The 21,174-nt window shown below is 42.3% G+C and overlaps 1 protein-coding gene across 1 annotated transcript in view; it reads right to left on the bottom strand.

Annotated features, from left to right (window-relative positions):
• CCDC175 (coiled-coil domain containing 175) overlaps positions 1–21,174 on the bottom strand; it is a gene marked incomplete at both ends in the record, with an annotated part of 56,826 nt that overhangs the window by 15,061 nt on the left and 20,591 nt on the right. Inside the window, 8 exons of the mRNA XM_081086367.1 lie at positions 2,480–2,611; positions 3,143–3,278; positions 4,606–4,677; positions 10,271–10,381; positions 11,349–11,485; positions 15,486–15,567; positions 17,496–17,605; positions 20,672–20,794. Coding sequence (XP_080942493.1) covers positions 2,480–2,611; positions 3,143–3,278; positions 4,606–4,677; positions 10,271–10,381; positions 11,349–11,485; positions 15,486–15,567; positions 17,496–17,605; positions 20,672–20,794 — 903 coding nt within the window. The remainder of the gene's footprint in view (positions 1–2,479; positions 2,612–3,142; positions 3,279–4,605; positions 4,678–10,270; positions 10,382–11,348; positions 11,486–15,485; positions 15,568–17,495; positions 17,606–20,671; positions 20,795–21,174) is intronic.

The following is a 21,174-nucleotide window of genomic DNA, read 5'->3' as shown; positions in this document are numbered from 1 at the left end:
CCCCTCCCCTGGCTGGAGAGGATGAGAATGAAAGCCGCCACCTGGAACCACAGGTGTTAGCCATACATGGAGCAGGTGGACCTGCCCCTCCTGCCCGGGATTGCTCCCCTTTAGCTCTGAGAAAGAGAAAGACCCGTCTCTCCTGCTGCAATGACCAGACCAGTGGGTCTTCTCAACTCGATAAGCAGGCTCTTAAGGTTTCAATAGGCCGTACTTGACCCAGTTTACCCTGAAAAACTTCCATTTTTATTTTTAGCCCAGTTGTATCTGCATGTAACTTGAAGAAATCCCTGAGTGCCAGCAGGGCAGCAATAGACATGCTTCCCCAGCAGGAGGCGCCCTACAACACAGCTGACCAGAGGCCAGTGCCCTTTGACCCCACCAAAGAGAGAAACTCAGATGAAGGGAAAGAGACCAGCTCCGGTGGGTACTAGGGCGCCAGGTTCAGAGAGGACCAGCATCTGCTGGGCCAACCTTCTAGGTCCCCGCAAGGGACATGCCCACTTACATGAGGCACCAACCCCAGGAGAGCCCGATGTTATGCTTTCCCACCAGTTAAGGCTCCCAGTCAAGACGCAGCACACCCACCAGGGGGCTTTTCTACACAAGCTGTGCTACCTGACCCCACAGCTGCCAGTACCCCTTTATCAGGCTACCGGGGCAGGAAGCCAACACGGTCAGCCACGGTCCCCTTCCCAAGAGAGGGCGGCTTGCTAACCCTGCACGATTCACCTTGCATATGTCCACTGTGTTTTGGCATCTCTTTGATACAAGCAGCTTGCTTACACCCTAATTAACACAGTGATACACCAGCCTATGTCCCCTTCTAAATTGCCATTAAAATCCTTATAAATAAATATAGGAACACACACACACACACACACACACACACACACACACACACCATGATTTAAAAATGTCACAGTGCAGAATCAGGAGAAAATTTCTCCAGACTGCAGTGTGAAAAAACTCAATTGTGTGTTATCTGTATTATGTTCTCTACAGAAGAATATCGGGGCGGCGGGGGGGGGGGGGGGAGGGGGGAGATAAGGAGGTGTGTGGATGCATTAATTCATTCCTATTGTCTGCCGTCTCCCCACTTCTGCTCCAGCCACCTGTCCCCTTTCTGTTCCTCAGGTAGGACAGCCCTGCCTCAGACCTTCATGCCCAGCGCGCCCTCTGCCCGGCACCGCCTTCTCCATGGCCTTCTCCACGGCAAGCTCCCTCACGCCTGCAGGGCGGGGCCCTCTCTGACTACCCTTTTCAAAACAGCGCACACTCCAGCCCGTGTCCCTGCTTTCTTTTTCTCTACAGCATTCATCACCATCGAATCTACTACTTGTTCTCTTTGTTTATCTTGTTTCTTTTCTAACTCCCCCCACTGGGCGTTTGAAAGGCCAAGCTCTGTTGTGTTTTGTTTTCTGTTAGCATCTAGCAGAATACCTCGCACCCAGATGTGGTACAACCAACAGAGAAGTGCTCCCACCCACTGCTCCCCACCATCCCCTCTGATTCTGTGTCATTCTGTGCCGCGCTCTCTGCCATCTGCTCCCTGCCTTGTGCCGCTTGCCATGTCACCTCTCCCTACGCCTGGCCAGCCCTCTGAATCTCTGCCTGTGCTCCCGAGTTGCTGACTTTCCTGCACAGCCCCGTGAAGTTACATTTTTTTTTTAAATTCAGAATACAACGTTTGATCCCAGTTTTTGTCTGTGGCAGCGTCACTTTTCTGAGTGCTCTTCATTTGCAGGGACGCTTTGCTCCGCCTTTTGTCTGTTCTCACAGCATTTTTTGTGTGGAAGGTGTGCCTGCTTCTTGCCTGTCACTCATATTAGAAGTGGCTCTTCTTGGATTAGTTATCTGCAGAGGCTTCTGGATGAGGTGTTGGGGAATAAGTACCTGAGGGGGGTGGGCGGGGGTGGGGGGGGAGTGGAAATAGGCTTGGACCAGGGTCAGATCTAAACTTTGAAACGTAAGGGCTCCCTACTCCATCGCTGCAGCAAGGGACCGCTGCCTTCAAACACAAACTGTTTGGAGTTGCTGGGCCTCTTTCCCCCTTCAAACCAAATCACGTCAGGAAGGCTCCTACCACCATCTCTTCTCTCCTCAACTTCTCTACCAATGCCAGGCTCCGAGAAACACACCCTGGCCTTTCAAGGTCACGCCGTCACCTTGAGAAGGCGTGGTTTGTGTTGTTTCTGGGCGCCCTGGGTACTTCTGGTCCCCTTTTATCCACCTCCTCCAGCATCCACACCCTCATCTATCCCAGGTCAGCTCTGAGCAGTTCCGAAGTCAGTACAACAATATTTCTGGCTGCCCTATTTCCTTTTTAGGAAAAGAAGAAAGATTCAGAATGAAATGTAGTTTTCTTCACACTAAAAGATTTGTCTTATAGTTAACTAATTAGAGGAGCATGGGACATAGACCCCTTTCCCGGCACACAGCCCTCTATAATTATTCTTAGATATAAAATAAAATTTACCTCATACTTGTTCAATTCTTGAATTAACTTTTTTTCATTGATGACAAATTCCGTCTCTGTTTGTTTTAAATCTAATGCAACTTTTTTAATCTGTACCAAATTTTCAGTGATCTCTTTTTCTGTAATACTGGTCTAATGAGGGGAAAAAGAAGATTCGTCATTTGTCTAGTAGCAGTCATCCTTGGATTTTTTCCAACAACCAGGTAAATGAATATCTCTTTGCATGAGATTTGGCTCCGATTTCAGGTCATTATTTCTCAGTAACCACTGAAAAGGTTTTTTCCCCCTTCAGAGATTAATTTCTTCGCCAAATAGTATTTATAAATGACACGAGGAAATGGAGAATGGGGTCAGTGAACGATGGAGGGTGGGCAGAGGGTAAATATGGAAGTTAAATAAATGATGTTTGATCTCTTTATTTTTAGAAACAAATTCCTAAAAAACAATTAAGTGTCTGATCACAGGAGAAAATTGCCACTTCGTTTGCTAAATTCCTATAGCTAATACACAGCAAATGGATATATTTCTTAGGAAGATTACATAGTTCACCCTAAGCTTGAAGTCAGCTGAAAGGAAAATATCTTTGCGTTAAACTTAATATTGAAGGACAATTACTGATATGCAATATAGGAAAGGCATACTAAGTCTGTTGCATTCCCTTACCTCTTCTATTAACTCACTGCGTCTATCTTCTGCGGCCTTGATTTGATCCATAATAGCTTCTAATTCTTCTCTCATCTTCAGTAGCCAACGTCCATGTCTTTTCGTCAAACAAGCTATTTTCCACCGAGTCAGAACACTAGAGATTAGAACAAAAAGATTGGGACAATTTTATGTCATCATTAAGTTGACATAACGGTCTACTGAAAAGATGAAGGGATGCAAAACGAAACAAAGTCTCTGATCACACAAAACTGTTTGTGCTATTGGTGATGCAGACTCCACATTAGCTAAAAAAAATAAGACAAAACGTTGACTGCCTCCATGCCGGATCTGCACGTTGCTTCAAAGTAAGACGCTCTGCCCTGACCGGTTTGGCTCAGTGGATAGAGCGTCGGCCTGTGAACTGAAGGGTCCCAGGTTCGATTCCGGTCAAGGGCATGTACCTTGGTTGCGGGCACATCCCCAGTAGGGAGTGTGCAGGAGGCAGCTGATCGATGTTTCTCTCTCATCGATGTTTCTAACTCTCTATCCCTCTCCTTCTCTCTTCCTCTCTGTAAAAAAATCAATAATAAAAGAAAGTAAGATGCTCAGTGGGCCCAACCAATAGGACAGCGGACAAACCACACTTGGCAGCTTGCCTCCTTTAGGTGAGGAGAGAAATGGGAAAGGTTTGGGGGCAGTGGAAGAAAGGAGAGGCCCAGGCAGAAGAGTCATGGAAGTACCTAAACGACCCAAAGTGCTAATGAGGGATTTCAAGCTTCTAGGTTTTCAAATTTCTCTCCACCACAACATAGAAAAGCTACATAATTGGGAGCCAGAATGTGCCATTCGAGTCTTATATACATCATATTATTACCAATGACAACAACAATAAAAAAAAATAGAGTTATGTTTTCCCAAGCGCTTCTTAGATGCCAGGTGCTGATCCAGATACTTTACACGGATCATGACATTTGCCATGACGGGGCGGCACCACTATCATTCCCCCCTTTACAGGGATGGGAGCAGAGAGATAATGAAATAACTGAGCAGTGATCCCAGAGTGAGTTAGAGGTGGAGCCATCAGGGTCGCCCCTCTGCAGAGCCTGTATTCCCACCGCTTCTCTGTCCCTGCACATCCCCTGCTGTCCCCACGAGGCCTGGATGTGCAAAAGGCATTACACAAATCTTGGCAATTTTACTTTTACTATTTTGTGACTTTACTCGATTGAAATGGAAAACTTTGGTTCTGGTCAGGGCCAAAAAATGTGCACGCACTGGCACACACACACACACACACACACACACACACACATATACACACTTATATACATACATGTAGATCCAGAACTCACACAGTTTAGCTTAAGAAAATCAGTTTCTTGGATTCTAGCAACCAACAAGTACTCTGATTTCCTCCCTACTTTGGGGCACTGTCCATTCAGATACTAAATAACATACACAAAGGAACTGGTTTTCTTTACCATCTCTGAATTTCTCTTTCCAGGTTTTCACTCAGGATTTCTATGTGCTTCCGATAGACTTCCTGTGTTGCTCTGAAAACATGAAAAAGATATTGGATTTGGCATTTATTTATAGGAGCTGTCAGAATATATAAAAATTTATGTGTCAATCTTATGCGCAATAAGGTTATTGCTTAATTGGGACACGAAACAAACCTTGTGAAACCACTGAAGAACTTAGTGGCAGAATGACAGAAAGATAACTGAAGTTCTGTGCAAGCACACACTGATTTTGCAAGTATTGAGGTGGACATCCAAGGAGAGGGAACAGACTCTGGGGACGCAGCTGGAGAAAGATTATTGGAGGTTCCTGTTTGACAGGAGGAGACACGTGGGTTGCCGGAATGGAGGAGCAATCCCACCAAGGAAAGGACCTCGCTGTTTGTAAAGACACCGGGAACAGAACAGCAAGTCGGGGCCCCTGTGACGAAGGCAGACTCGCTGCCCACAGAAGAAGGGAAACAACACCCTGATGTAGGAGGAGTCAGAGTCAACAAACCGGCGAGGACCTCTGAATTCTAGATTAGTTACGATTTGCTACAACGTTTAATTCAGAATGTCAATAGAAATGCTTGAACTAGGGGTAAATAGTATTCAGGATGGAAGATTTTTCTGGTGAATCAGAAATGGATAAAAATGTGAGGGCTCTAACATAGACATCAGAAGCCTTTATTATTTTCATTCCCTCTATTCCCTAAGTGCTTCATCATGCACAGTGATGAGTTAAAGGCCACATAAGTAAAATGAGACTTTATACCTTTTTAAAAGATAGAAATATCGGCAAATGCAACTTAGAATAGGAAATACTGTTAAAGAAACTAAAAACACACTGTGCTCATGTGTTTTTTTTCTTCTCTATTTGAAATCAATTTCTTACCAAAATAAACATAATATCCTCCCCTGGAACTGCAGGGTTCTTTATAATCTGCCCCAACGTTATTGATTTTATTTATTTACATTTTAAATTTAATTCCCACAGGGGTTGACTAGTTTAAAATAAAGCAACAGTAATAGAAAAAAAATCCTTAATGGATGCCAGTATTTGGCTCTGAGCTTCCTGGTGATCAGAGTAATGATGACACAATAATTCACTGTAAATTTGCATTATTCACAAGGAACGTAAAACCTCAATCAACTCGGTTCTATTTTCCTGCTCTCTATAGTGAAGGGTTTATAGTTTCTTTTCTGAGGCTCACAAGATGGAAAATAGATGTTTAAAAATATGATTTAACAATATATGGACATGCAACCAGAAAGCTACACTTCCTGCCTGCTCTACCTTTCTGTTGATATGTGTCAAATTTTCATCACCACCCATCTTAGTTTTCTGTAAGTTAGTCTCTTCAGTATCCTATATTCAAGTCATTTATCTCTCTATGAGTGGCGATATTATTCCCCCATTTGATAAGCAAAGAGAAAAAATCTGATTTGCTTTTAAAGGCCTACAGTTTTAAATCTTTATATAACAAAGAAGAACTCCTTTACTTTCCTTCACCCTTCTTTGATTGTTTCTTAATAATTCACGCTATTCTTCAGTTATATACCATTCATTAGTTATTGCCTGTTGTTAGTCTTGATCATGTGCCCAAAGACAGTATAAGTTGCTTTATGCCCAGTATTAGTGAGTGTAAAATGATAGAATATTTACATAGGGCATTTCATAATTATAAAAATAAAAAATACATAACCCTCTTTGACCCAGGAATTCAACTTTTAGGATTTATTATAAAGAACTAGCCACGCTGAAAAAAGAGATAGAAGAAGACATAAACAAGTGGAAGAATATACCGTGCTCATGGATTGGTAGAATCAACATCATTAAAATGTCCATACTACCCAAAGCAATCTATACATTCAATGCAATCCCCATTAAAATACCAACAGCATACTTCAAAGACCTTGAACAAAATCTCCAAAAATTCATCTGGAATAAAAAAAGACCCCGAATAGCTTCAGCAATCTTGAGAAAAAAGAGCAAAGTTGGAGGGATCACAAATAACAGATATCAAGCTATATTACAAAGCCACTGTTCTCAAAACTGCCTGGTACTGGCATAAGAACAGACATATAGACCAATGGAACAGAACAGATAACCCAGAGATAGACCCAAGCCACTATACTGAATTAATATTTGACAAAGGAGGCAAGAGCATACAATGGATTCAAGACAGTCTCTTCAGTAAATGGTGTTGGGAAAATTGGACAGATACATGCAAAAAAAAAAAATGAAACTAGAACACCAACTTACACTATACACAAAAATTAACTCAAAATGGATAAAGGACTTAAATGTAAGGTGGGAAACCATAAAAATCTTAGAAGAATCCATAGATAGCAAAATAGCAGACATTTGTCATAGCAATATCTTTACCGATACAACTCCTAGGGCAATGGAGAAAATAAACAAATGGAACTACATCAAAATAAAAAGCTTCTGCATAGCAAAAGAAACCATCAACAAAACAACACGAAAGCCTACTGCATGGGAGAACATATTGCCAATGTTATCTCCGATAAGGGTTTAATCTCCAACATTTATAGGGAACTCATACAACTTAACAAAAGGAAGATAAACAATCCAATCAAAAAATGGGCAAAGGACCTAAATAGACACTTTTTTTATTTAAAAAAAAACGACATACAGAAGGCCAAGAGACATATAAAAACATGCTCAAAGTCACTAATCATCCAAGAGATGCAAATCAAAACAACAATGAGGTACCATCTCACACCTGTCAGAATGGCTATCATCAACAAATCAACAAACAACAAGTGCTGGTGAGGATGTGGAGAAAAAGGAACCCTCCTTCATTGCTGGTGGGAATGCAGATTGGTGCAGCCACTGTGGAAAAACAGTATGGCATTTCCTCAAAAAATTAAAAATGGAGCTGCCATTTTCCCAGTAATCCCATTTCTAGGAATATATCCCAAAAAAAACCAGAAACACCAATCAGAAAGGATATATGCACCCCTATGTTCATAGCAGCACAATTTACAATAGCTAAGATTTGGAAACAGCCTAAGCGCCCATCAGCAGATGAGTGGATTAGAAAACTGTGGAACATCTACACAATGAAATACTACACTGCTGTAAAACAGAATGGATTCTTACCATTTGCAACAGCATGGATGGAACTGGAGAGCATTATGCTAAGTGAAATAAGCCAGTCAACGGAAGAAAAATACCACATGATCTCACTCATTTGTGGAATATAATGAACATAAACTGATGAACAAAAATAGAACCAACATCATAGAAGCATTGAACAGACTGTCCAACCTATGAGGGAAGGCAGGGGTGAGGGGGTAAGAGATCAACCAAAGGACTTGTATGCATGCATATGAGCATAACCAATGGACACAGATGGAAGGGGGGCTGGTGAGGGCATATTCTGGGGGTTGGGGGCGACCAGGGAGAGGTTAATGTGGGGAAAAGGAGACTTATGTAATACATTAAACAATAAAAAATTTTAAAAAAGAGAAATAGTCACATAGGTGGACAGAGATATGTTAATGTTAACTTTGAAAATTGTTAGTAATATTGCCAAACCGGTTTGGCTCAGTGGATGGAGCGTCGGCCTGCAGACTGAAGGGTCCCAGGTTCGATTCCGGTCAAGGGCATGTACCTTGGTTGCGGGCACATCCCCAGTGGGGAGTGTGCAGGAGGCAGCTGGTCGATGTTTCTCTCTCATCAATGTTTCTGGCTCTCTGTCCCTCTTTCTTCCTCTCTGTAGAAATCAATAAAATATATTTTTTTTAAAAAAAGAGAAAATTGTTAGTAATATAGGAAACAGAAAAAAATTTCCATCAACAAAGTATTAGTTAAATAAAATACAGTATAATCTGCAGAAGAAATACTATGCAGTCAAAGAAAAGAATGAGGAAAGAGGTCCTGTATATATGATTTTTTCTTTATTTTTAAATAGTTTTAAACTCAACAGGTAAGTGTCAAAATCAGTGCAAAGAATCCCATAACTTTCACCAACCATGGTTTTATTATTCTCTCAGATATAATTTTTCCAGCTTTATTGAGATATAACTGACATATGATATTGTGTAAGTTACCCAGATATAATTTTAAGTGGGAAAAATCCAATTACAAAAGACTGCAACCCAAGTTTTGAGTAAATAAATGCATAATCTAGCTATATAAAACCCTAATATGCAAATCAACTGAACAGCGGAATGACTGGCGGAACGACCCATTGCTATGATGCAAACTGACCACCATGGGGCAGACACTCAATGCAGAAGCTGCCCCCGGCCCACAGACCCCAACCAGCAGTGGGGGGCAGGGCTGGCGAGCCGGTGGTGCCAGGCCAGCCAAGGTGGATGGGAGCAGGAGCCCCACAGATCAACTCTGATAGCTGGCCAGGCCTAGGGACCCTACCCAAGCACGAATTTCACACACCGGGTCTCTATTCTATATATATAAAAGCCTAAGCAACCAGCCGACAGGGTGGTAGTTATGATGCGCAATGACCAACAGAGGGAAATCGAGGAACAGAATGATGGAAACATGGAACAGACTGATGAATCTCAGAGGGAAGGGGAATGGGGGAGGGCAGGAAGAGATTATCCAAAGATCTTATATGCACACTAGAAGCCTGGTGCATGGGTTCATGCACCAGTGGGGTCCCTCGGCCTGGCCTGCAGGGATCAGGCGAAACCAGCTCTTCGGCATCCCCCAAGGGGTCACAGGCCAGGCCGAGAGACCCCTCTAGTATGTACATATTATGTATAGATAAATATAAATATATACTAGAGGCCCAGTGCATGGATTCATGCACCAGTGGGGTCCCTGGGCCTGGACTGTGCCCTCTCTCAATCTGGGACCCCTGGAGGATGTTGGGCTGCCAGTTTCAGCATGATCCCCGCATCCCTGCAGGTGGCTGGGGAGAAGCCCAAGCCGGGGCCAGGTGCTGCTCCCACTCATTCCAGCCCTGATGCACCTGCTGCTGCTGCCACTTGGTAGCACTGCTGTGGAGGCGGGAGAAGCTTGCGCTGCTGGCTGAGTAGTGCTCCTGCTGTGGGAGTGTACAGACCACCAGGGGATAGCTCCTGCCGAGCGTCTGCCCCCTGGTGGTCAGTGTGCATCATAGCGACTGGTTGACCAGTTGTTCACTCATTCAGTTGGTTAGGCTTTTATATATATAGATATTAGAAAGCATGTATAGCAAACTGTTAACAGTAATTATTTCTGTGGAGAGATTTCGGTAACTTACACTTGAAGTTACAAACTTCTATATTTAAATTTTAAAATCAGGTATAGGCATTACTTTTTTAATCAGAAAAAATTAAAATAGCAATTAGAGTGATTTAGAATGGTAGAAATGAACATCATGGGGGGGTCAGTGCTGAAATAACATTTGGGCACATTCTTGTCACTAGATCCCTAACTTGTCCACTCCTCATGCTCAGCAACTTGTATAGAACTTAGAACCTGTCTGCCCTTTCAATGAAAGATTCAATGATAATGACTGTTCAGGATTGTAAAACAGAGACTGAATTATAAACCTCCTTTTTCGTAGGAGATTAGAAATTGACATATATTTGTTGTTACTATTTATTTTTTAAAAATGCAGAGAGGAATGAAGATTAAAAATTTTGAAGGCAACAAACATACCGATAAAGTTCAGAAAGCGTGACAAGTCCTTCTTCCATATTTTTGATGTCTACTTTTCTTTGTGACAGGAAGTTTTCTTTCTCAGCAATAAATTTCAGTTGTTTTTTATTTCTACCATAAAAAAACAAACACAGAGCTATCATATTTTAAAGGTTTAAATAATCATTTTTCAAATCCTCAGCATGAGAAAATATGCCATCACTAAAACTTTCAAAAGTAGTTTGGAAAATCCAGTTCATAAACTATTGACCTAATGAATTTTCCCAATGAATCAGTAAAAATAGAAACAAAGTCTTTCTGCATGTCGTGGCTAAATCTAAAGTTATGAAAATTCCCAAGCCATGAAAAAAGCACTAATTATAATAGTAACCACAAAACAATAAGAACAGCTGTGTAGTGCTTTATCCCTCTGAATGTGTGTGTCTCTCCTACTACATGTATTAATTCTGCCGTATTCTTTTGTGAAAGGTAAAGGGGTCGATCAGACCAATTTTGATATATTTTATTGATTTTACAGAGAGAAAGAGAGAGAGAAACATTGATGAGAAACATCAATCAGCTGCCTCCTGCACGCCCCCTACTGGGGAACCAAACCCACAACCAAGGTATATGCCCTTGACCAGAATCATGCTGGGCACCCTTGGATCCGTGGGCTGATGCTCTATCCACTGAGCCAAACCAGTTAGAGCCAGTTTTGAATACTGGCTCTACCTCTTCCCAGGGGTGTGACCTTGAAAAGAAACTTTACCTGTTAATGAACCTCGATTTTCCCATCCAAAAAATGGGGATCAAAATACCTACCTCAATGGGATTAAACAAGATGTAAGCATTTTATAAAAAGTGGTTTGTTTGTATTTTTGTCTCTAACTTGCAGAAAGAATAATAGGAAGGTTATGATTTTATTCACATTTCCACACATTGATAGGAACACGCCTGCAACGGAAAGTACTTTATCTAAGTGTCAATAGGTTTTAAAACTAGAATAAGTTCAGGTGAAGGGTTACCACTTTGACAGCAAGGAAAGCACCCCATAACTACAGTATGTTAACTCATATATGGATCAGAAATAGAAACATACTCTTCTTGTATTTTCTTTTTTTGCATATGAGCTTTATCTTCCTCCTGTAACACAATCTTATATTGTCTGGTAAGAGTCTGCAATTTCTCTTGTAGATCTTTGTTTTCTAACTGAGCTTTGTATATTTTTTCATTCATCTAGAAAAAAACACACACAAAATAACTGAAGTAGAGGGCCTGCTTCACAGGTCCTTTGAGGGGAGTTAGAGTCAGGTAGGCAACTCGCTAGAGCACTGAGCATATTGCTTAGCAAACAATGACTATGCCACAAAGAGTGAGTGATTGAATTCTATATCAACTATCCAATTATACACTTTGGGGCGTCTTCTATAACTTATGTGCTAAGTGTAGAAAGGTAATAAACACTGATGCAAAACTGCAGAGTAATAATTCATACCGAAATACAAACTGGGATTACGAAACCGGGATAATTCACTTTATGACGTATGTCTTTTTTCCAGAAGATGAACTACACTGGGGAGGTAAAGTATAATAGCAACAGAAGTTCTTGCTCAAAACCTCTTTCACTGGATATTATGCTTGCTTCTTGTTAAATGTTTCTACTTAAGGGAAAAAAAGGAGTACTTTTTAGTGGTTTGAAAGAGGTAAAAACTTTGTGTTTGGATGTCTCTGTTGAATTCCATCAAATGAGGTGAAAAAGATAGATTTAGTATTCAGTTCAAAATAACCGTCTGGCTGAGGATTGCTAAAATAGCTGAGTGAAAAAAAAATCCTTAAGTGTTGAAGAACTAACAAGATGATGAGGAATTTCTAGGTCTAATTCAATAAGAAAGCAAGAATCCATAGTGGTAAATCTAGCACTGAAAAGTCCTTTGTACCCTTAGGACATTTACAGATATGGAAGAAAACATGTGGAAACTGAATTTTGGTTTTCTTACATGACAAGGGGGACAAAAGCCAACACTTGGAGCTCATCCAGGTGTTGAGTCTGATAAATCGCCCATCACGTTGTCTGGGATCCCAAAGAGCTTCCCTCTCTGGCGAAGGGTGAATCAGGAGCTAACAAGCCATGGTCTGTGGTCACAAACAAACCTAAAGGTGTATACACACACACACACACACACACACACACACTAATAAAAGAGAAACATGCAAAATTAACCATCACTCCACCACTCTGCTACACCCACCAGCCAATCAGGAGCAAGTATGCAAATTAACCCAACTAAGATGGTGGTGGCCACGGAGCTAGAGCGAGCAGGAGGCTTGCGTTGCCCCGGGCGATGGAGGAAGCCAAGCTTCCCATCTGCTCTGGCCGGCCCTGAGCTCCATTCAAGGCTACAAAGTTTCAATTATAAAAGATAAATAAATCCCAGATACCTGCTTCGAGCCCACCCTGGCCTCCGCTCAAGGAGGCACTGAAAAAAAAAAAAAAGGAGAGGCTGGGAGTTTGGGTCGCCAGGGTGTGTGGCCAGCCTGAAAATGGCCATCAGCCCCTCACCCAGGCTGGCCAGGCACCCCAGCGGGGACCCCCACCCTGATCTGGGACAACCTTCAGGGCAAACCAGCCAGCCCCCACCCATGCACCAGGCCTCTATCTATACTAATAAAAGGGTAATATGCTAATTAGAATGGGAGACCTTCCAGGAGACCTTCCAGATGTTCTTCTGGACAAAGCCATGGTGGCCGGGCCGAGGTAGAGGTGGTTAGAAGCCAAGAGGGGAGGGCAGTTGTGGGTGATCAGGCCAGGATGGGACGGCTGTTGTGGGTGATCAGGCTGATGGGGGGCGGGGCCGTTGGGAGCGAGACCAGCAGGGGGACCAGTTGGGGGTGAGCAGGCCATCAGTGGGGGTCAGTTGGAGGTGATCAGGACAGCGGGGGGGGGGGCGCAATTTGGAGTGAGCAGGCCAGCAGGGGGGCAGTTGGGGGCAAACAGGCCAGTGGGGAGGGAAGGTGGGGGTGAGTACACTGGCACGGGGGGCAGTTGGGGGTGATCAGGCTGGCAGCGGGCATTTGGGGGTGAGCAGGCCGGCAGTGGGGAGGCAGCTGGGGGCGAGCAGGCCAGCAGGCAGGGTGGTTAGGGGCAATCAGGCAGGCAGGCAGGCAGGTGAGTGTTTAGGAGCCAGCAGTCCTAGATTGTGAGAGTGATATCCGACTGCCGGTTTAGGCCCAATCCCTATAAACCATGTAGGACATCCTTTGAAGGGTCCCAGATTGGAGAGGGTGCAGGCTGGGCTAAGGGACACCCCCCCCCCCGTGCACGAATTTCATGCACCAGGCCACTAGTGTGTGTGTGTGTGTGTGTGTGTAATTGGGTCATAGTATATATACTGTTTTATATTTTACTAGAGGCCCAATGCAATTCATGCAAGAGTAGGCCTTCCTTCCCCCAGCTGTGGGCACCGGCTTCCTCTGGCACCCGGGACCCAGGCTTCCCTCTGGCTGGTCTTGCCTCTGGTACCGGGGACCCGTGCTTCCCTCCAGCTGCTGGCAGGCACCTGGGACCCAGGCTTAACTCACAGCCCTGGCTTTGTCTGAAAGGACATCCAGTCTAATTAGCATATTATGCTTTTATTAGGGGCCCAGTGCATGAATTCGTGCACCTTGAAAGAAAGTGTGGGCCACAAAACTGTGGTAGGTACAGGGGCGGGTCTCAACCCATCCTCTGTGCCCCTGCCTGGCCGCTTTCACCACGTCCCCGGTCCCCTGTCTGCCGGCAGCGCTACTCCCACCGCCGCTCCCATGTGCTGACAGCACTAGCCCCACTTGCACCCGCTGATGGTGTAGAGCGATTGGGCCAGCGCCAGCAGAAGATGTGAGCAGAGCCAGTGGGGTCAGCGAGTGCAAGTGGGGGCTGCTGCTCCAATAGCCCCTCGGGAGCAGGGGGAGGTAGAGAAGCCCTCAGGGGCAATCAGGGCTTGTAGCCGTTGCTCGCACCCACTGATGGCACCGAGTGACTGGGACAAGAACCGGGCACTGGCAGCAGGTACAAGTAGTGCTGGCACCAGCAGCAGGTGTGAGCACCTGGCGGGACTGTGGCGCAAAGGAGGAAAGAATTTTCAATAATTACCAGAGGCTTGCCCCTATGACAAAGACCGGCCCTCCACCTTGGTCTGGAGCCCCTGCTCACCTGCTCCACCATCCTGCCACGGCCAACATCCACCATGTTCTGCACATGCCCCCTGGTGGTCAGCATACATCATAGCAACTGGTTGTTCGGTTGTTCCGTCGTTTGGTCTATTTGTATATTAGCCTTTTATTATTATAGACTAGAGGCCCGGTGCATGAATTTGTGCACCGGTGGGGTCTCTCAGCCTGGCCTGTGCCCTCTCACAATCCGAGACCCCTCAGGGGATGTTGGAGAGCTGGTTTCGGTCCAATCCCTGCAGGCCAGGCCAAGGGACCCCATCGGTGCATGAATCTGGGCCTCTAGTATGCATATAAGATCTTTGGTTAATCTCTTCCTGCCCTCTCCCCTTCCCTTTTCCCTCTGAGATTCATCAGTCTGTTCCATGTTTCCATGCCTGTGTGTTGAGCATCTGTCCCCTGGTGGTCATTGCGCATCACAGGGTCAGCTGGTCGCTTAGGCTTTTATATATATAGATTTATCATACCCTAAACGATGACATTTAAAGGATTTCTGTTAAGCTTTAATTGTACTTTGTCTCTAATTGTTCAACTTTCATAATAAATGCTTCATTGACTATCTTGTGGAGAAATCTTGGTTTATAGCCATGATTACTTACTTAAAATATCATATTTCTTATAACCTAAGTTTTATAATGTCTAGGGAATTCTCCTGGGGTCTAAATTCGACTCAAATATTCCACTAAAATTATTAAGTACAGTATGGGTTGCTATACAACAGCAAGAAGCTCCTAATTTTTCTAATTAACTCACATAAAAATGTCCATTAGCCATGGATATTCCTAATGTAAAATAACCATATCCACTTGAAAAGTTATCAAGAAAATAATTCATCTTCTCATTAGAAATTTTTCTTTTATACTTAAAGTGCTCTGGGAGGGAATAAAATCTTTAAATCAATTACTGTGACTGATCATGATTATTAGTTAATGAAAAAACTAGTTTTGGAAAATTTCTCCATTTACTTAAAATACTAACTAAAAAGAAAATCTAATTATAATCTAAAAAATAATAATTTCTGTCTTCCTACCTCCTTTATCTTCTGAAAAAATTCATTTTTGTCAGTAATAGTTTTCTCTCCCAGTTTTTTCTTGTTTTTCTTTAAAAGAAATCTATGAACAAAGGAAGCCAAACAAATTCATATTAAGACATATTTTTTCAGCAAAGCCATATTGTCCTATATAACATATTTATATATTCATTATAACAGACAAAAGATTTTACTTTTTAGAATTGACGAATTAATGCTTTATTATTCTATTCAATCATTTAAGAAGCAATGGCAAATGGGATTGTTGTTTTTATTTTCTCTCTCTGAGAATTCATTATCGGTATATAAAAATGCCATTGATTTCTGGGTATCAATATTGTATCCTGAGTGTAGCAATATTTTTAATCATAAGTCCTGGAAATAATTTAAGAACTAATCTGTATCTTCCACTATGGTTCTTTGCCTAGTTTTTCTTTAAAACATATATGAACTAAAACTATTAAACTTTCAAAGAAAAAGATTTTTTATTCTGAGTTTGAATTGTAGTAATTCTTGAGTCTTCCTATGTTAAATCTGGTACTGGGTACAAAGATTAGTGCCTACTTTATGGACCAGTTGATGATTACTATACTGGGCAATTGCTGTTTTAAAAGACTTAATTTTAATCACAATACATTCAAACCTCTGTATGTAGAAATGAGCCATTTTATAACATGATTCCACATGTGAAGTTAACTTGTCTTATGGAATCTGTTCAGTTCACAATTTGTCTTTTAAATCGAACTCTGGAGGTAGGCCCAGAAGCCATATATTTGTATTACAAGACCTTGCCTTCTGGTCCAAAGCTGAGCCAAACAGTTTTTGTTGCTGTTAATCCTCACCTGAGGGTATTTTTTCTATTGATTTTTAGAGAGAGTGAAAGGTAGGGAGTGAGAGGGAGTGAGGAAGAGAGAGAGTGAGAGAGAGAGAGAGAGAGAAAGAGAGAGAGAGAGAGAGAGAGAAATGTGAGAGACACATAGATTGGTTGCCCCCTGCACATGCCCCAACCTGGACTGGGGATCAAATCTGAAACCCAGGTACGTGCCCTTGACAGGGAATCGAACCCTCAACCCTTCAGTGCTCAGGCCAATGCTCTAACCCAGTGGTCGGCAAACTCATTAGTCAACAGAGCCAAATATCAACAGTCCTTCTTCAAAATAGACTCGCCCAGGCCGAAAACCGACTTCTGCGCATGGGCCACGAAGTTTCAATCGCACTGTACGTGCGCACCCGCACGTGGTGTTTTGTGGAAGAGCCACACTCAAGGGGCCAAAGAGCCGTATGTAGCTCGCGAGCCGCAGTTTGCCGACCACAACTCTAACCACTGAGCAACACTGGCCAGGGCTGAGCCAAACGGCTTTTGATGGGAAATCTGCGAATTCTCCTGGAAGAGAGTCTATTGGCCAATCTCTAACGATGAGCAGGCCTGTGCCAGGTAATTTCAGAGGGTTTGGAATGGTCATGCTTAGCCATGGCTCACCAGGAAGAGAACAGTATGCAGACAGAGAGAAAGATGAAACCCTTTTGCAAAAGGAAGAGAGAGTGTGGGCCTTGGGATGAAAGATTCCCTTAAGTTTCTGGTTCCAGTCCCGTGGGTAAAAGTTTTTACCCAGGGGCGTCCCTATAATTTCTCAATAAACTCTGCAAATCTCCCTCGACTAAGAACAGCCACTGTAACCATATGGGTAGGGGAGTGGGTAGCCTTGCGGCGGGCCTCATGAATGCCTTCCTGGGGGCATATTCATTGGCAGGAATCCCGGAATGGAAGTGAGAATAATACAGCCCACCGAGTCCCTTCCTTTTCCTGAGCTGACTGCATCATCCCCAATATTTTCTCTTGATCACGGGAAAGACTGATTAATTTCAAAATGAAGAGGTGTTTCTCTCCAGCTTGCAAGCACACAAATTTTAGTAAACTAAAAGATTATAATTTTCATCTAATAAAATTTTTTAAAGGAAAGAAACATAACACTGAGAAATGCTTCAGTAAAAATAAAGTATCATACTTACATTTTTTCCTCCAGGCTATTACAGATTTTCTTTATTTCTTCGATCTGTTCTTCCCAATGCCTTATTGATTGATTTAGTTCTGCTATCTCTAAATTGTGATCACTAAGTTCCTATTGAAAATTTAAAAAAATTATGGCATTCAGTCATTGTCAAATGATTCAGGATGGTGGTTCGATTCACTAAATATTCATGTGTCACCCACTCAACTTCTGCACTGGGGGTGTCCTTTAGTTAAAATAAAAGCAATCATTGCAATTGTTTCTTCAAAATATAAACTAGGGCAGAAATAAAAAATAATATTTGGGGGGGGGAGAGCAACCAAATATAGTAGTGAGGATGTGACAACTATAAAAACAACTTTCAAGACATAAATTCACCTTGACTATCATTTTTAAAAATAAACAAATCTATATTTTCATAATCATCTCCAAAATGTTATTCCAGGAGAGAAGAATGATATTATAAACAGGTCTAGACAAATTGGGTCTTTCACCTCAACTGATAGCTATGTTCATGCTGAAGAGAAATTTCTCTCTTAATATTTAATCAGAAGTTTGAAAATAAAACCGGTGAAGGCTGTGAAAAAATGTTAGCCTAATTTTAAAAAGGAAATACGGATGAAGAAAATTCATAGTGAGACAGCTATGTTGGCAATGCAGTTTGGGAATAAAGAAGAGGGAAGGCAAATGTATCAGAGCCCTGGGCCTGCGTTTCGGCTTGTGAGGGAGAATGGAGCTGGTCAGATCCCTCCGCTCTGCAGCACAGGTGCCAGGGCAGATTATCGAATGCCATCTAAGCCTGCACGCCAAAGTGGGGTCATGGACACACCTGGGCAGCATAAAGGTGCTCTCCATCATGCCACGTGAGACAGGTGACAGCTCCCCAGAACTCTTTCTTTCTCTAAAGAAGTGGTTCTCAACCTTCCTAATGCCGCGACCCTTTAATACAGTTCCTCATGTTGTGGTGACCCCCAACCATAAAATTATTTCGTTGCTACTTCATAACTGTAATGTTGCTACTGTTATGAATCGTAATGTAAATATCTGATATGCAGGATGTATTTTTATTGTTACAAATTGAACATAATTAAAGCATAGTGATTAATCACAAAAACAATATGTAATTATATATGTGTTTTCCGATGGTCTTAGGTGAACCCTGTGGAAGGGTCATTCGACCCCCAAAGGGGTTGCGACCCACAGGCTGGTGACCCAAAGGATGAGAACCGCTGCAAGCATCCTTGGGACTGAACTTCTGGGCTATAACTAATTCCAGAGTAACAGGGTCTAAAATCCTAGAACTGCCACCAACAATCAGCAGAACGTCTAAAGGACTCCGGCTGGCCATGAGGATTAGTGACTAAATGCCAAGGCCATCAGGAATGACACTGGTCACCTCTTGTCCCCAGTTCTCCCTGCCCTGGATATGTAGGCCATATTGAGGACCACGCACCATTATTCTTTTCCGCCAACATGGCATCAGCTTGACCTGGGTGCAGAGTTTTCTAAACTAAAGGTACCACAGGAAGATTAATCTGATATCTCCTACTGTCTCAGTCCACAGCCAAAATGTTGTTTTCTAATCTTGAGCAATAACAACAAACTTCACCAATGTCTGATCTCCACAAAAGCCCTTCGAAGAAGGCAATGGTATTACCCCACTTTACATTGTTCATTTCTATAGATTTCAAAGAGGAAGGGAGAGGGAGAGACAGACAGAAACATCCATGATGAGAATCATTGAACGACTGCCTCCTGCACGCTCCCTATTGGGGATCGAGCCCGCAGCCCAAGCATGTGCCCTTGACAAGAATCAAACCCAGGATCCTTCAGTCCACAGGCTCTATCCACTGAGCCAAACCAGCTAAGACTTACCCTATTTTATAGGTGAAAAAAATCTGGGCTTGTAGAGTCAAGGTTTGAACCTAGGTCTCTTTGACACTCAAGTTTGTGCTTTAAACACTATTCTCCACCAGTAAGGTAGGGCGGGGTGGGCAGGCTATGACGGGGCGAGAGGGAAAATGACACTTTCAAGCCTTGTCTCATCTGGCCTTAGAGATCTTTGGAGCACAGGTTAAGGAGCATGTGCTTCATTTTCCCAAGTTAGAACTCAGAGGGCACTTGGCTTTGATTTATGAGGTCCAAACGAGAGGTGTGTACTTGGGGGGCATGCAGATCAAATGTGTTTTATGCAATCCCTACTTTCTCCTTAGCCTGACTCACGCTTCCTTACTATGTTGATATTTAAAAAATAGGTAATGATATTCTTAAATATATTGGGAGGGGGAATTTTGACTTGACCAATGTTTTGTAATTGGATGTCATAACCGATATAATAAAACTAAAATGATCAGGACCACCATATAGAAAATAAAATGGAATTGGCTGAGCATTCTGGTAAGAAGTGTGATGTTTCAGTATTACTATTGCCCATATACAGTTTTACATGTATTTCTCAATGCAGATAGAAGAAATGAAGACTCAATTCAACTAACTGTGATAGATTACCATCCATTTCTGTTTTAATTAACATAGAAGTGGTATTATCATTAACGTTTTCAAGTATAGTCACCTCCATAAGGTCCAGTTTTCTAATTTTTAAAATAATGATGATCCCCACAAAATACTTAACATAGTACTGGCTTTCATTCAATGTTATTAGTATTTTTAAAAATAGAACTGCAGAGTTCTCAAGTATTTGCTAACTTGAATAAACAAATAGTCCCCTTTCCCTATTATGTTTTTCCCTATTATGTTCCTGTAACCAATATAAATGGAGAGACTAAATTCTGTTTTATCATCACATACCCAGAATTAAGGAATTTGCCCCTGGTTATTTCTTTTGTTATGTAAAATAAAGCAATATCATAAAAATGTTATATATGGTATTGTATGCATTTAAAAATAATCAGTTTTACAGTATTTTGGTCCATCCAAATGCAATCTGTACCTAAGGTGTGCCAAACTTTTTTCTTCCCACCATATTCCTGAAGAAGAAAACACAATTGCAATACAACACACTAAAGTATCAGGAAATGTTAACATGACAAAAATATTCTTCCAGCACGTAACTTAAAATCAATTCCTTTTTAAAACGCCTGTTACCAGTCATATTAAAGGTAGTGTATATTGAGGTGCCCGGGTCAGGCTTGAAAAGCATAGTTTATCCTTTCTTACCACTGTGCTGGTAATAACTTTTTCTTTTATGTCCATCTCTTTAATCCTTAATTTATCCAATTGTTTCTTCCTATAATAAGCATCCTGTTTCTTAGATTCACAGATATTTTCATATTCATTCATCTGTAGTGACAAACACAAACCAATGAAAAAGCTTATGAGGGCAGCAAAGTTTAGAAACTCCTTTTTTAAATTTTATCAATCTAATTCATATTCAATCTAAGTATATCATATTCAATCTAAGTATATCAACAATAAATAATAACCAGCCCTGGCTGATGGCTCAGTTGGTTGGAGCATTGTTCTGAACACCTAAAGGTGGCGGGTTCCATTCCAGGTCAGAGCACATATCCAGGATGCAGGTTCGATACCCAGTAGGGGGCACATGTGGGAGGCAACCAATTGATGTTTCTCTCTCACATGGATGTTTGGATGTTTCCTTCTCTCCCTCCCTTTCTCTAAGATAATAAAGAAAATAATTTATTTTCTGTTAATAAAGAAAA

The sequence above is a fragment of the Myotis nattereri genome (assembly GCF_964212035.1).
Source record: "Myotis nattereri genome assembly, chromosome: 1".
Lineage (NCBI taxonomy): Eukaryota > Metazoa > Chordata > Mammalia > Chiroptera > Vespertilionidae > Myotis > Myotis nattereri.
Note: the sequence above shows the minus strand (reverse complement) of the source record. Positions and strands in the feature narration are given on the sequence as shown.